The sequence below is a fragment of the Ammospiza nelsoni genome, chromosome 28 (genome assembly GCF_027579445.1).
Source record: "Ammospiza nelsoni isolate bAmmNel1 chromosome 28, bAmmNel1.pri, whole genome shotgun sequence".
Taxonomy (NCBI): Eukaryota; Metazoa; Chordata; class Aves; order Passeriformes; family Passerellidae; genus Ammospiza; species Ammospiza nelsoni.
The window spans coordinates 1,700,304-1,714,979 of record NC_080660.1 but is presented as its reverse complement, the minus strand read 5'-3'; the positions used below and the strand labels follow the sequence as shown (position 1 = coordinate 1,714,979).

Sequence of the window (14,676 nt, the reverse complement as noted above, 5' to 3'; positions counted from 1 at the left end):
GTCACCGTGTCACCAATGCCATCCCCGTGTCACCCACATTACACGTGTCACCCGCGTGTCTCGCTGTCACCCATGTCACCCCCGTGTCACCTGTGTGTTACCGTGTCACCCAGATGTCTCAGTGTCACCCCCATGTCACCATGTCACCCACGCCAGTCCCGTGTCACCCGCGTGTCTCGGTGTCCCCCCGGTGTCCCCACTGTCCCCAAGGCGTCACACGGGTCCCAGTCCCGCGGGTCCTTTATTTACAGGGTCTATACACGGCTGTACAGCCCCTCCCCCACCCGGGGGGGAGGGGACACGGCTGTCCCCAAGGGCCACCAACCCATGGGGGAGGGGACACGGCTGTCCTCAGTGCCACCCAGCCCGGGGGGGTTTGGGGGGACACGGGGTCTCCTACCCCGCTCGGTTTTGGGGAGTTTGGGGGGTCCTGGGGGGGGTCCCCGATGTCACCACGAGTGTCCCCAGCCCCTGCTTGGGTGGCACCAGGGGACAGGACCTTGTCCTGGGGCTTGTCCCCAGTCCTGTGATGGCAGGGAGGTGGCACTTGAGGACCAGAGTCCATCCTTGACCCCACAGCAGCAGGGAGGGGACACTTGGGGACAGGAGCTTGTCCTGGGGCTCGTCCCCAAGCCTGTGACAGCAGGGCGGTGGCACTTGGGGACCAGAGTCCATCTCTGAAGCAGGGAGGTGACACTTGGGGACCAGAGAATGTCCTTGAGCTCCTTGGTGGTGTCCCCAAGCCTGTGCCAGCAGCAAGGTGACACTTGGGGACCGAAGAATGTCCTGGGGCTTGGTGGCGTCCCCAACTCCATGTGCCAGCAGGGAGGTGACACTTGGGGACTGAAATAATCCATCCTTGTCCCCACACCAGCAGGGAGGTGACATTTGGGGACCAGAGTCCATCCTGACCCCACACCAGCAGGGAGGTGACACAATTCTGGGGCACTGTCCTTGTCCCCAACCCTACACCAGCAGGGAGGTGACATTTGGGGACCAGAGTCCATCCTTGTCCCCAGCCCCACAGAAGCAGGGAGGTGACACTTGGGGACTGAAATAATCCATCCTTGTCCCCACACCAGCAGGGAGGTGACAGTTCTGGGGCGCTGTCCTTGACCCCACACCAGCAGGGAGGTGACACCGGGGGACTGAAGTCCATCCTTGACCCCACGCCAGGGAGGTGACACTTGGGGACAAGAGTCCATCCTTGTCCTCAGCCCCACAGCAGCAAGGAGGTGACACCAAGGACCAGAGTCCATCCTGACCCCACACCAGCAGGGAGGTGACAGTTCTGGGCCACTGCCCTTGTCCCCACACCAGCAGGGAGGTGACATCGGGGGACTGAAGTCCATCCTTGACCCCACACCAGCAGGGAGGCGACACCCGGGGACCGGAGCAGTGGGGACAGAGCCGGGCAGGTACGAGGGGGGCTGGCTGTCCCCAGGTGTCCCCAGGTGTCCCCAGGTGTCCCCCCGGGGCCCGGCTCACACCAGGTGGCCGCGGCCGTTGATGTAGATGCCGTTGGAGCTGGGCTTGGCCTGCAGCATGCCGTTCTCCTGCACAAAGTGCGTCATGGCCGCCTTGATGGGGTCCCCCCCGCCGCCCCCACCCTCCTCCTCCTCCTCCTTGGGCTCCTTCCCGCCGGGCGCCGGTGGCACCGCGGGGACAGCGGGGACAACCACGGGGACGTCGGTCTGCGTCTCGATCTCCCGCACCGTGGAGAGCGTGGAGTAACTGCGGCCCTCGGGCTCCTCGCTCTGAGGACAAAAGGGACGCGTCAGGGGTGCCACCGGGTGTGGGGCGGGGACATGGGGACCAATGGGGACATGGGCACTGCTGGGGACATGGGGACCAGTGGGGACATGGGGACCAAAGGGGACATTGGAACCATGGGGACAAATGGGTACCAATGACACCAGTGAGGACATGGGGAACAATGGGGACATGGGGACCAATGGGGACATTGGAACCATGGGGACAAATGGGTACCAATGACACCAGTGAAGACATGGGGAACAATGGGGACATGGGGACCAATGGGGACATGGGCACTGCGGAGACGTGGGGTCCATGGGGACATGGGGACAAATGGGGACCAATGAGATCAGTGGAGACATGGGGAGCAATGGGGACAATTGGGATATGGGGACCAATGGGGACCGTGGGGACACGGGTGACATGGGGATATGGTCACCATGGGGACATAGGGACCACTGGGGATATGGGGACCAATGGGGACACAGGGACCAGCGGGGACCAATGAGACAGGTGGGGACATGGGGACCATGGTGACATAGCATTGATGGGGACACAGGTACCAATGGGGACACGGGCACCATTGGAACCATGGGGACATTGGAACCAAGGGCATCAATGGGGACATAGGGACAAATGGGGACATGGGCACTGTGGGGACACTGGGACATGGGCACCGTGGGGACATTGGAACCATGGGGACCAATGGGGATATGGGCACTGATGGGGACACAGACACTGCTGGGGACATGGGTGCCATCAGGGACATGGCCACCATGGGGACACAGGGACCAGTGGGGACATGGCCACCATGGGGACATGATCAGAACAAGGGGAAGGACAGGGACACCAATGAGGACAGGGGCACCATGGGGACACGGACATCACTGTGGGGGACATGGGTGCCACTGGGGACAGGGACACCCCCAGGAACACGGTGACCCTGTGTCCCTGGTGTCCCCCGTGTCTCACCATGGCGGAGCAGATGCTGGTGCCACGCAGACTGTCCCCTCGCAGGCTGTCCCCCCTCAGGCTGTCCCCTCGCAGGCTGTCCCCCCTCAGGCTGCCCTGCCGACTCTCCGTGCGCAGCTGCAGCGTCTCCTCCAGCTGGGACAGGATGGTCAGCGCCCAGGACACACCAAGGACACCCCACAGACACCCCAAAGTCTGACCCCATGGACACCCCATGGACATTCCACGGACATTCCATAGACACCCCATAGTTTGATTCCATGGACATTCCATGGACACCCCATGAACACTCCAAAACCTGACCCCATGGACACCCCATGGATCCTCCATGGACATCCCCCAGTTTGATTCCATGGAGACTCCATGGACATCTCCTAGTTTGACCCCATGGACACCCCATGGACATTCCATGGACACCTCAAAGTCTCACCCCATGGACACCCCACGGACACCCCAAAGCCTGACCCCATGGACACCCCATGGACACCCTATGGACATTCCACGGACATTCCATAGACACCCCATAGTTTGATTCCATGGACATTCCATGGACACCCCATGAACACTCCAAAACCTGACCCCATGGACACCCCATGGATCCTCCATGGACATCCCCCAGTTTGATTCCATGGAGACCCCATGGACATCTCCTAGTTTGACCCCATGGACACCCCATGGACATTCCATGGACACCTCAAAGTCTCACCCCATGGACACCCCAAAGCCTGACCCCATGGGTCCTCCATGGACATCCCCCAGTTTGACCCCATGGAGACCCCACAGACACCCCATGGACACCCCATAGTTTGACCCCATGGACACCCCACAGCCCAACCCAATCCCCCTTCCTTGGGCACCCCAAGGCCCTGCACCCCCCACCCCCGGCCCCCCAAGCGCCCCCGTTTCCGTGTCCCCACCTGTGCCCGGGGGTCGCTGCTGTGGCTGGAGTGGAGCCTCCGGATGGAATTTTCCCGGGTCAGCGTCAGCTCCTCCTCGCTGGGGACACGGGGGACACTCAGCACCGGCCCCGTGTCATCCCCCGGTGTCACCCAATGTCCCCCCGTGGCTGTGTCCATGTCCCACATCCCGTGTCACCCCCGTCCCTCGTGTGCCCCATGTCCTCTCTTGTCCCACTGTGTCCCCCGTGTCCCTCATGTCCTGCCATATCCTCTATCCCATGTCCCCATCGTGTCGTCTATGTCCCCATGTGTCCCCCTGCATCTTCCATGTCCTTGTGTCCATCCTGTCTCCCATTGACTCCTGTCCCCCATGTCCCTCATGTCCCCACGTCCCTCCATGTAGCTGTGTTCCTCAATGTCCCCCATTGTCCCCCAATGTCCCCATGTCCCTTGTGTCCCTCCATGTCCATCCATGTCCCCATATCCCCCCATGTCCCTCATGTCCCTAAGTCCGTCCATGTACCTGTGTTCCTCAACATCCCCCATTGTCCCCCATGTCGCCATGGCCCCCATGTCCCCCAGTGTCCATCCATGTCCCCATGTCTCTCCATGTACCTGTGTCCCCCCCGTGTCCCCCTCCATGTCCCCTATGTCCCTCCGTGTACCTGTGACTCCCAAAGCCCCTTCATGTCCATCCGTGTCCCTCCAGGTACCTGTGCCCCCAATGTCTCCTCATGTCCCCTCTGTCCCTCCATGTCCCCCCGTGTCCCCATGTCCCTCCATATCCCCATGTCCCCCAATGTCCCCTCATGTCCCCTCCCTTACTATTTCTCGGAGATGCGCTGTGTTTTGCGTTTGTGGTACAGGGTCATGACCACCACGACGATGACGAGGACGCAGAGCAGGACGGCGGCGATGACCCCGACCACCACCACCGAGGCCGACACCAGGTCCACGCGGCGCACCGTGTCCTCTGGGGGAGCCCACAGGGGTCAGAGGCACCCCAAAATGGGGGGACACCCCACAGAGGACACCCCGAACCAGGGGGACACCCCACAGCGGTCAGGGGACATCCCAAATCAGGGGGAGACCCCAAACCAGGGGTCACGGGGCACCCGAAACAGGGGGACACCCCAAAGGGGACAGCCTCAACCAGGGGGACACCCCACAAGGGTCCGGGGACACCCCAAACCATGGGGACACCCCACAGGGGTCAGAGGACATCCCAAATCAGGGGGACACCCCACAGGGGACACCCTGAACCAGGGGGACACTCCACAAGGGTCAGGGGGCACCCAAAGCAGGGGGGACACCCCAGGAGGGACACCCCAAACTGGGGGAGATGCCACAAGGGTCAGGGAACACCCCAAACCATGGGAGACCCCCAAACCAGGGATCAGGGGACACCCCGAACTAGGGGAGACCCCAAAGGGGTCAGGGGACCCCCCAAAAGATGATGTGGGATGGTGGGTGGGTGGGTGACCAGTAGGTGAGGATGGACAGCAAGAGGTGTCAGAGGGACAGATGGACAATCCATGGATGGGCAGATGGATGGACAGGTGGACAAGTCCATCCATGGATGGATAGAGGGGTGTCCATGATCAGATGGACTGACGAGGACGTCCAGGGGTGGGAGGACGGACAAACGGACAGATGGACAAGCCCATGACCAATGGGTGGGGATGGACAGTGAGAGGTGCCAGAGGGACGGACAGAAGGATGGATGGACAGATGGACGGATAAGCAGGAATCTGGAGGCACGACCGGATGGGCGAGTGGACGGAAGGGCAGATGAGTGGACAGAAAGATGGATGAGTGGGCAGAAGGGTGGAGGAGTGGACAGAAGGACAGAGGAGTGGACAGAAGGACAGAGGAGTGGACGGAAGGGTGGAGGAGTGGACGGAAGGGTGGATGAATGGACAGAAGGACGGAGGAGTGGACAGAAGGATGGAGGAGTGGACAGAAGGACAGATGAGTGGACGGAAGGATGGAGGAGTGGAAGGAGGGTGGATGAGTGGAAGGAGGGTGGATGAGTGGACAGAAGGACAGAGGAGCGGATGGAAAGACAGATGAGCGGACAGAAGGACGGATGAGTGGACGGAAGGGCGGGTGAGGGAACGGCAGGGCGGGCGTGAGCAGGCAGTGAGTAAAGCCGGGCTGGATGAGCACACGATGAGTGGACGGGCGTGGAAGAGGGATGGACCTCGGTGGGATGGGCACAGGGTGGGAGGAGCGGAGGGAGGGACAGACAGATGGATGAGTGAATGAACGGGTGTGTGGATGGACAGATGGACAGATGGGTGGGTGGATGAGTGAATGAATGGATGTGTGGACGGACAGAGGGGTGGGTGGATGAGTGGATGAATGGATGGACAGATGAGCGGACAGAGGGATGGGTCGATGAATGGATGGATGGATGGATGGATGGATGGATGGATGGATGAATGAATGAATGAATGAATGAATGAATGAATGAATGAATGAATGATGGATGGATGGATGGATGGATGGATGGATGGATGGATGGATGGATAAATGGACATACAGACAGATGCAGAAACCAAGCCCAGCACTCCCTTCACCACACTCTCCCTTCTGCCGTGCCCACCCAGGTGTCCCCTTGTCCCTGTCCCCACCTGTGGCACGTCCCCGGATGCTGACGTTGGCCCGGGCCTCCTTGGCGGCCACCCGGTTGGACACTCGGCACACGTAGTCACCGGCGTCGGCCACGGCCAGCGGCCGCTGGAACAGCAGCGTGTCCCCCTTGACCCTGACACCCGCGGGCAGCGGCGCGTCCACCCTGCGGGGACAGCCTGGTGTCAGCCACGGTGACATCTCACCATGACAGTCCTGGTGACAGCCCTGGTGACATCTTCCAGTGACAGCCCCAGTGACAATCCCCGGTGACAGCCCCAGTGACAATCTCCAGCATCAGCCACGGTGACAGTTGCAGTGACAGCCCCCAGTGACACCCCCCGGTGACCACCCCGGAGTCAGACCCTGTGATATCTCCTGGTGACATCTCCTGGTGACAACCGTCTGTGACCGCCCCTAGTGGCAGACACCAGTGACTGCCCCCAGCGACATCTGGCGACAACCCCAGTGACAGCCCTGGTGACATCTCCCCATGACAGCCCCGCTGACAACCCTCGGTGACATCTCCTGGTCACAACCCTCAGTGACCACCCCAGTGTCAGCCCCGGTGGCATCTCCCGGTGACAACTCCAGTGACAGCCCCCAGTGACATTCCTTGGTCACTGCCCCGGTGACACCCCCTGGTGACAGCCCCTGATGACATCCCCTCAGTGACACCCCCTGGTGACACCTCCCGGCGACAACCCCGGTGACAACCCCGGTGACAGCCCCGGGCGGTGCCATCGGTGCCATCACAGCCGCCGTGCCGGTTCCCACGGGTGCCGCCCAGCCGGGCCTGCCCGGGCACGCGGCACTGCCAGGCCCTGCCAGGCCCAGCCATGGCGGCACCGGCACCGGAACGGCACGGGCGGGGGCACGATGGGGGTGGGGAGGTGGGACAGGGACAGGGGGACGTGGCACAGGGACAAGGGGATGTGGCAGAGACTGGGGGACGTGGAAGGGACAGGGGGATGTGACAGGGTGACACAGCAGGGACATGGCAAGGACAGGGGGATGTGGCACAGGAGGATGTGGCACCGGGACAGGGGGACGTGGAAGGGACAGGGGGACGTGGAAGGGACAGAGGGATGGGGCAGGGACAGAGGGATATGGCAGGGACGGGGTGACACAACAGGGACAGAGGGACATGGCAGGGACAGAGGGACGTGGAAGTTAGGGAGATGTGGCACAGGGACAGGGGGACATGGAAGGGACAGGGGAACGTGGCAGGGACAGGGGGACATGGAAGGGACTGGGGGATGTGGCAGGGACAGGAGGGACATGGCACTGCAGCAGGGGGATGTGGCAGGAGCAGGGGACATGGAAGGGACAGGGGGGACAAGGGTGACACAAGAGGGACATGGCAGGTACAAGAGGATGTGGCTGAGACAGGGGTGACACAACAGGGACATGGGCACGGGGACATGGCACAGGAGCGGGAGGATGGGACAGGGGTGACACAGCAGGGACACGTGGGGACAGGGAGGAACCAACACAGGCAGCAGGGACACAGCAGGGCCATGGGACACGGACATGGCAGGGACAGTGACACGGGCAAGGGGACACAGGGCAGGGGGCCATGGGGAGGTGACAGGGGGTGACAGGGGGGGACAGTGGCCTCACCGTGTCCAGTTGAAGGTCGGGGGGGGGTTGCCGTCCCCCAGGCAGGTCAGCGCCGCCCCCTCCATCCCCTCCTGCCACTCGGCCGTGTGGCCCAGCACCGACGCGTCCGACAGGTCTGGGGACACCCAGGGGACAGTCAGGGGACAGTCAGGGGACAAGGTCCCACAGCCCCGCTGTGCCCCCCATGGCCACGGTGTCCCCCTGTGTCCCTCATCCTCCCCATGCCCAATGTCCCACCCTCCGTGTCCCCAAGGTCCTCCGTGCCAGCATGCCCCAGTGTCACCTGTGTCCCCACACTCCCAATGCCACCTGTGTGCCCCATGTCCCCAACACCCTCCACCTGCCCAGTGCCCCCAATGTCCCCAAAGTCCCCAATGCCCTCAGTGCTCCCCGTGATTTCCATGTTCCCAATGTCCCCCATGTCCCCAGTGCCACCCTCACCCTCCATGTCCCCTGTGCCCAGGATGTCCCCAACACCCTCCGTGTCCCCAGTGTCCTCCACACCTCTCAACACCCCCAACGCCTCCGTGTCCCTCAAGGCTCTCCATGTCCCCAGTGCCCATCGTGTCCCCAAAGCCCTCCATGTCTCACATGTCCCCAGTGTCCTCCATGTCCCCAGTGTCCCCCACATTCCCAACACCCTCCATGTCCCCAATGCCCTCCATGTCCCCAACACACTCCATGTCCCCTGTCAACCCCCATGTCCCCAATGCCCATTATGCTTCCAAAAGCCTCCATGTCCCCAAAGCCCTCCATGTCCCCAACACCTTCCATGTCTCCAATACCCACATGTCTACTGTCAACCCCAATGTCCCCCATGTCCCCAGAGCTCTCCACACTCCCCATGTCCCCAACACCCTCCGTGTCCCCTGTCAACCCCCATGTCCCCAATGCCCTGCCATGTCCCCCAATGTCCCCCATGTCCCCAATACCTCCCACACCCCCCATCACCCTCAATGTCCCCAACGCCCTCCACGTCCCCAACACTCTCCACATCCGCAATGTCCCCCACGTCCCCAGAGCTCTCCACACTCCCCATGTCCCCAACATCCCCCCGTGTCCCCAATGCCCTCCATGTCCCCAACACCTCCTACACCCCCAACACCTCCCACATCCCCAACACCCTCCATGTCCCCTGTCAATCCCCATGTACTCGACACTCCCCCCATCCCCAGTACCCTCCATGTCCCCAATGCCCCCCATGTCCCAAATACCTCCCACACTCCCCATCACCCCCAGTGTTACCAACACCCCCCCATGTCCCCAACACCCCCCATGTCCCCAGAGCTCTCCACACCCCCAATGTCCCCAACACCCCCCATCTCCCCCAACACCCCCATCATCCCCAACGCCCCCCACGCCCCCATCACTGCCCGCTGGCGCACAGGCGACGCTGAGCGTGTGCGTGATCCTCTTCTCGTGGCGCAGGCCGGGGTGTGCCACCACGCAGGTGAGGCTCTTGCCGTTCATGCTGCGCCCGGGCACCAGGAAGAACTCGCTGGTGACGGAGGCGGAGCGCGCGTGGGCCGAGCGCCGCGTGGCGTTGGTGCCGCGCACCTCAGTCTCCCAGCGCACCGATGGCACCGGGCTGCCCTCGGCCGTGCACGAGGCCGCCAGCGTCCGGCCCTGACCCTCCTCCAGCGGCGGGCCCGGGTTCAGGATGGGCAGCGGTGGCACTGGCGGGGGGACAGGGTGGTTAGGGGCACGGTGGTGGTGGTCTGGGGGGGTTATTGGGGGCTCAGGGTGTTGGCGGTGTGTGGGGTGTCTACGTGGCACCGTTGCGTCCCCAGTGCCTTCTGTGTGCCCAGAGTCCTCAAATCGTCCGTGCCCATGGTGTCCCCTCTGCCCTCCATGTGCCCCATGTCCCCTATGTCCCCTGTGCCCCATGTCCCCGGTCCCACATACCCCATGTGTCCCATGCCCTCATGTCCTGTGTCTCATGTCCCCCATGTCCTCTGCACCTCCCATACCCTTCATGTTCCAAATGTCCCACATGCCCCATGTCCCCTGTGCCCCCCATACTCCATGTCCCCTGTGTCCCCATACATCCCACATGCCCTACGTGCCATATGCCTTCTGTCCCACGTGTCCCCTGTCAAGCCACATGTCCCCAAATGTGCCCCCACATCCCCAACACCCCCCTACGTCCCCCTCAGGTCCCCTGTGCTCCACATCCCTGTCCCATATACCGTGTCCCACATGTCCCATGTGCCCCACGTCCCTGTCCCATGTCCCCTGTGTCCCATATGCCCCCCATGCCCCACATGCTCCATATCCCCTGTCCCATATGTCCCCTGTCCCATGTGCCCCATGGCCCCTGTGTCCCAAGCCCCTTGCCCCATGTGCCACTTGCTCTACGTCCCCTGTGCCCCCCACCCTCCGTGCCCCACATCCCTGCCCCATGTACCCCATGTCCCCCGTGTCACCCATACTCGCCCCGTCCCCCGCGTCCCACACGTGCCTCGTGCCCCACGTGTCCCACACATCCCCACGCCCCCCGTTCCCTCGCTCACCGAGCACCCTGAGCGTGAGGCGCCCCTCGAAGTTGCCCATGGGGAAGGTGATCAGGTGGCACTCGTAGTCGCCCTCGTCGCCCTGCACGGCGTTGCGCAGCACGATGGCGCCGTCGCCGAGGTCGCCGTGCCCGTGGCGCAGCACGCGGCCCACGAAGGGCTCCTGCACGTGCTCGCCGTGCTGCGGGTTCAGCACGGCCACCTCGGCGGGCACCGCGCCCGCGCCGCCGCCGCGCTTCAGCCACGTCACCTGCACCACCTGCTCCTGCTCCTGCGCCCGGTACCGGCACGGCAGCACCACGTCCTGGCCCAGCACGGCCGTCACGCTGCGCGGCACCTCCACGCGGCCGCCGCCTGTGGGGGACACGAGGGGACAGCTGAGTGACACCTGAGTGACACCTGAGTGTGGGTACAGGCACCTCCACGCGGCCGCCGCCTGTGGGGACACATGGGGACACCTGTGTGACACCTGAGTGTGGCACCTGAGTGTGGGTACAGGCACCTCCACGTGGCCGCTGCCTGTGGGGACATGGGGACACCTGAGTGACACCTGAGGGACACCTGAGTGTGGGTACAGGCACCTCCACGCGGCCGCCGCCTGTGGGGACATGGGAACACCTGTGACACCTGGGGGACACCTGAGTGTGGGTACAGGCATCTCCACGCGGCCACTGCCTGTGGGACACACAGGGGGACACCTGTGACACCTGGGGGACACCTGGGACACCTGAGTGGGACACCTGAGTGTGGGTACAGGCACCTCCACGCAGCCACCACCTGTGGGGACACATGGGGACACCTGAGTGACACCTGAGTGCAGCACCTGGGACACCACCTGTGACATCTGAGTGACACCTGAGTGCGGCACCTGGGACACCTGGGGGATACCTGTGTGACACCTGTGTGTGGCACCTGTGACACCTGAGTGTGGGTACAGGCACCTCCACGCGTCCACCACCTGCGGGGACATGGGGGACACCTGAGTGACACGTGGGACACCACCTGTGACACCTGAGGGACACCTGAGTGTGACACCTGAGTGTGACACCTGTGTGTGGGTACAGGCACCTCCACACGGCCACCGCCTGCGGGACACTGGGGGGACACCCGAGTGACACTTGGGACACTTGAGAGACACCTGGGACACCTGTGGGTACAGGCACCTCCACGCAGCCCCTGTCTGTTGGGACAGGGCAGTGGCACCTGATGTGACACCTGTGTCACCAGGTGTGGCACCGAGCGGGCACAGGGATGTGCAGGGGCACAGAATAACGTGGCACCTCCACCTGCCCCAACCTGTGGGGGACACACGGGGACCTCAGCGTGTCCCCTGTGCCACCACCCGTGGGCACCAGGTGCGATCCCAGGCGCGCAAGGGGCTGTGGGACAGCCACGTGTCCCTTGTGTCACCACCTGTGGGCACTTCAGGTGGTTCCAGGTGTGTGACAGCACATCTGGGCACACCTGCACGGGGCTCAGGGCACACCTGCGGGATTTGGGGTTCAGGTTGAGGGCCCGGCTGGGGTTTGGGGGTGCAGATTTGAGGGGCAGAATTTGAGGTGCCACATTTGGGGTCCGAGTGCTGGGGATTGCCTTGGGGTTTTGGGGAAGTTTTGGGGTGCAGGATTTCGGGGTGCAGATCTGGGGGGGCTGGTTGGGTGTTTGGGGTGCAGCTTTTGGGGTTGAAGACTTGGGGGGAAGTTTTAGGTGGCTATCAGGGGATTTGAGGTGCAGATTTAGGGTGAGGTTTTGGGGACTGGCTGAGTGTTTGGGGGCAGGTTTGTGCCTGAGAATTTGGGGTACAGGATGTGGGGTGCAAGTTTGGAGGTTCAAGATTTGGGGGGCTATCAGGGTATTTGGGGTGCGGTTTTGGGGACTGGCTGAGGTTTTGGGGGCAGGTTTGTGGTTGAGAATTTGGGGTGTAGAACGTGGAGTGGAGGATTTGGGGCGAAGGATTGTAGTTGAGAATTTGGGGTGCGGGATTTGGGGCTCGTTAGAAGCCTTTGGGTTCGAGTTTGGGGCGCAGGATTTGGGGTGCAAATTTGGGGTGTGGGATTTGAGGAGAAGGTTCGGGGCGCAGATTTGGGGTGCGGGGTTGTGGTTGAGAATTTGAGGCGCAGGATTTGGGGTCCAGTTTCGGGGCTCATTAGGATCCTTTAGGTTCGACTTCGAGGTCCAGGATTTTGGGGTCTCCTTGGGGTGGGGGTTAGGTGCATTTTTGGGGGTGCATTTTTAACAGTGGGCGTGTCCGGGGCGAGGGGGCGTGTCCGCAGTTTTGGGGGGCGTGTCCCGCCCCGCCGCCGCCGCCAGAAGCGGCCGGGCCGGCCCGTCCAGCCCAACCGGCCGGGACGGATCCCCCTCTGCCGCCCCCGCCGAGCCCCCCGGGGGCTCCCCAAAACGCCCCCCACCCCCTAAACCCCCCGAGGACCCCAGACTCATTAACCCCTTTCATTAATTACCCCGTAACCCCCCCCCACACGTGCCTCAGTTTCCCCAAGCGCCGCCGCGCTGCGGAGCGAACGGAGAGCTCGGGGTGGGATTGGGGGGTCCCGTGAGGGGTCTGCGGGGGTCCCGCGGGCGTCCCCGCGGCCGTGGGGCGGTTCTCTGGGGTTCCGTGGGGAGGTTCCCCCCCTCGGGGCGTCCCCACCCAGCGGGGCCCGAGCGCGTGGGAACGGGCGCGGGGAACCGGCAGAACCGGCCCCGCTGCCCCCACGCCCCGCCGGCGGGGGGGGGGGGGAGCCCAAAACCAGCCCCGGCAGCGGCCGTGGGGGGTCCCGGGTGGTCCCCCAAATTCCCACGGGGGTCCAGCCCCGATTGGGGGAGGGGGGGAGGCGCTCGGGGCGGTTTTTTTTCCCACGGGCACGCGCGCACGTGCGGGGCCACCCCCGGTCGCCGCACCCCGAGATGGGGGGGGACACGAGTGGAGAGGACCCCCCCCCAATCCCAAGACCCAAAAAAAAGGGGTCGCACGAGCGTGGGAACGCCTTGCACACTCGTGGGAACGCCTTGCACACGCGTGTGCGCCCCACGCCCCAGCAAGGCACCGAGGAAGGCGCGGGGACCCCCCCCGAACCCCCCCATAGGGTGCGGGTCTCGCGTGGGGGGTGGGAGGGCTCAGCACCCTTGGGTGGTCCCCAGCCCGTTCCCACGCGTCCCCAGGGGAAACTGAGGCACAGAGAGGGGGGGGGGCGGGGCAGAGCAGGGACCCCCCCGGGGCCATCCCGGTTCCCACGGTTTGTCCCCCCCCGTTCCACTCAGGGTGTCCCCAAACGGGTCCGCGTGCCCTGGGGAGGGGGGGGGGGGGGGAGCGGAGCCCACGCAGAGGCGCAGGTGCGCACGCACGGGCACGCGCGCAGGTGTGCCGCGCACACGCGTGTGAAGCGCCCGAGGCGCTGCTGCCCCCCCCCCACCACCATCATCATCATCATCATCATCATCATCATCATCCCCCCCCTAATCACGGACAGACGGACACGCGGGCCGCAGGTGCACACGCGAGCGCTCCCACGTACACACACACACGCGCACACACGCGCGCACCTGCACACACGCGTGTGCGCGCACACCTGCGCGCGCCCCCGCCGCTCCCGGTTTCACCCCAACCCCCGCTCCGTGGGAGCCCCGGTTCCTCCCCCCCCACCCCATCCCGGTCCGGTCCCGGTTCGGCTCCTCCGGAGTTCCGGGGTGCCCCCGGTATCCCCGAGCCCCGGTGCCGGTCGGGGAGAAACGTGGGAAGCGCTCCCGCTCCCGGGACCCCTCGCAGCCGCTCCAGGTCCTTATCCCGGTTTTATCCCGGTGTTTATCCCGGTGCCGGTGCCAGCGCCCGTGTCCCGTGGCCCTTACCGGTGACGGCGAGCAGGAAGCCGAGCAGGAGCACGGGCGCCCCGGGCATCCCGCGGGGCTCCATGCGCAGCGCTCCGGGGCTCACGGCGCCGCTCGGGGCCCGGGCAGCACCATCCGGACCGGAGCGGGCCCCACCGGCACCGCCGGGACAGCGCCGGGACAGCGCCGGGACGACCGGGCACGGCCCTCGGCGGCTCCCTCCGGGCAGTACCGGGACGCACGGGAGCCACCGGGAGGCACCGAGGCGCTCCGGGCTGAGCCGGGCCGGAGCGGGCGGGACCGGGGCCGAGCCGGGCCGGTGGCGGCGGAGGGGCCGGTGCTGCTCGGGCTGCGGGACGGTACCGGGGCAGGGGCGGGGCGGGGCGGGGCTCGGGGGGCGGGGCTCGGGGGGCGGGGCCTGGCGGGGCGGGGCCGGGCGGGGCGGACCGGTCCGGCAG

The 14,676-nt window shown here is 64.6% G+C and overlaps 1 protein-coding gene across 1 annotated transcript; it reads right to left on the bottom strand.

Moving 5' to 3' along the window:
* Positions 1-1,474: 1,474 nt before the first annotated feature.
* Positions 1,475-14,388, bottom strand: NECTIN4 (nectin cell adhesion molecule 4). The gene is made up of 9 exons (XM_059490200.1): positions 14,240-14,388; positions 10,397-10,750; positions 9,269-9,559; positions 7,884-7,998; positions 6,263-6,426; positions 4,452-4,599; positions 3,645-3,723; positions 2,728-2,862; positions 1,475-1,757 (listed from the first exon to the last, which is right to left on the bottom strand). The coding sequence occupies exons 1-9, from the start codon at positions 14,301-14,303 to the stop codon at positions 1,485-1,487; spliced, it is 1,623 nt and encodes a 540-aa protein (XP_059346183.1). The 5' UTR covers positions 14,304-14,388; the 3' UTR covers positions 1,475-1,484.
* Between the last annotated feature and the right edge of the window lie 288 nt (positions 14,389-14,676).

Coding starts and splice junctions, on each gene's coding strand:
- NECTIN4 (XM_059490200.1), bottom strand. CDS start 14,303: ATGGAGCCCCGCGGGATGCCCGGGGCGCCCGTGCTCCTGCTCGGCTTC. Junction 3,724..4,451: donor CAGCGCATCTCCGAGAAATA/GTAAGGGAGGGG, acceptor CCGTGTCCCCAG/CGAGGAGGAGCTGACGCTGA. Junction 1,758..2,727: donor CCAGCATCTGCTCCGCCATG/GTGAGACACGGG, acceptor TTTTGTCCTCAG/AGCGAGGAGCCCGAGGGCCG.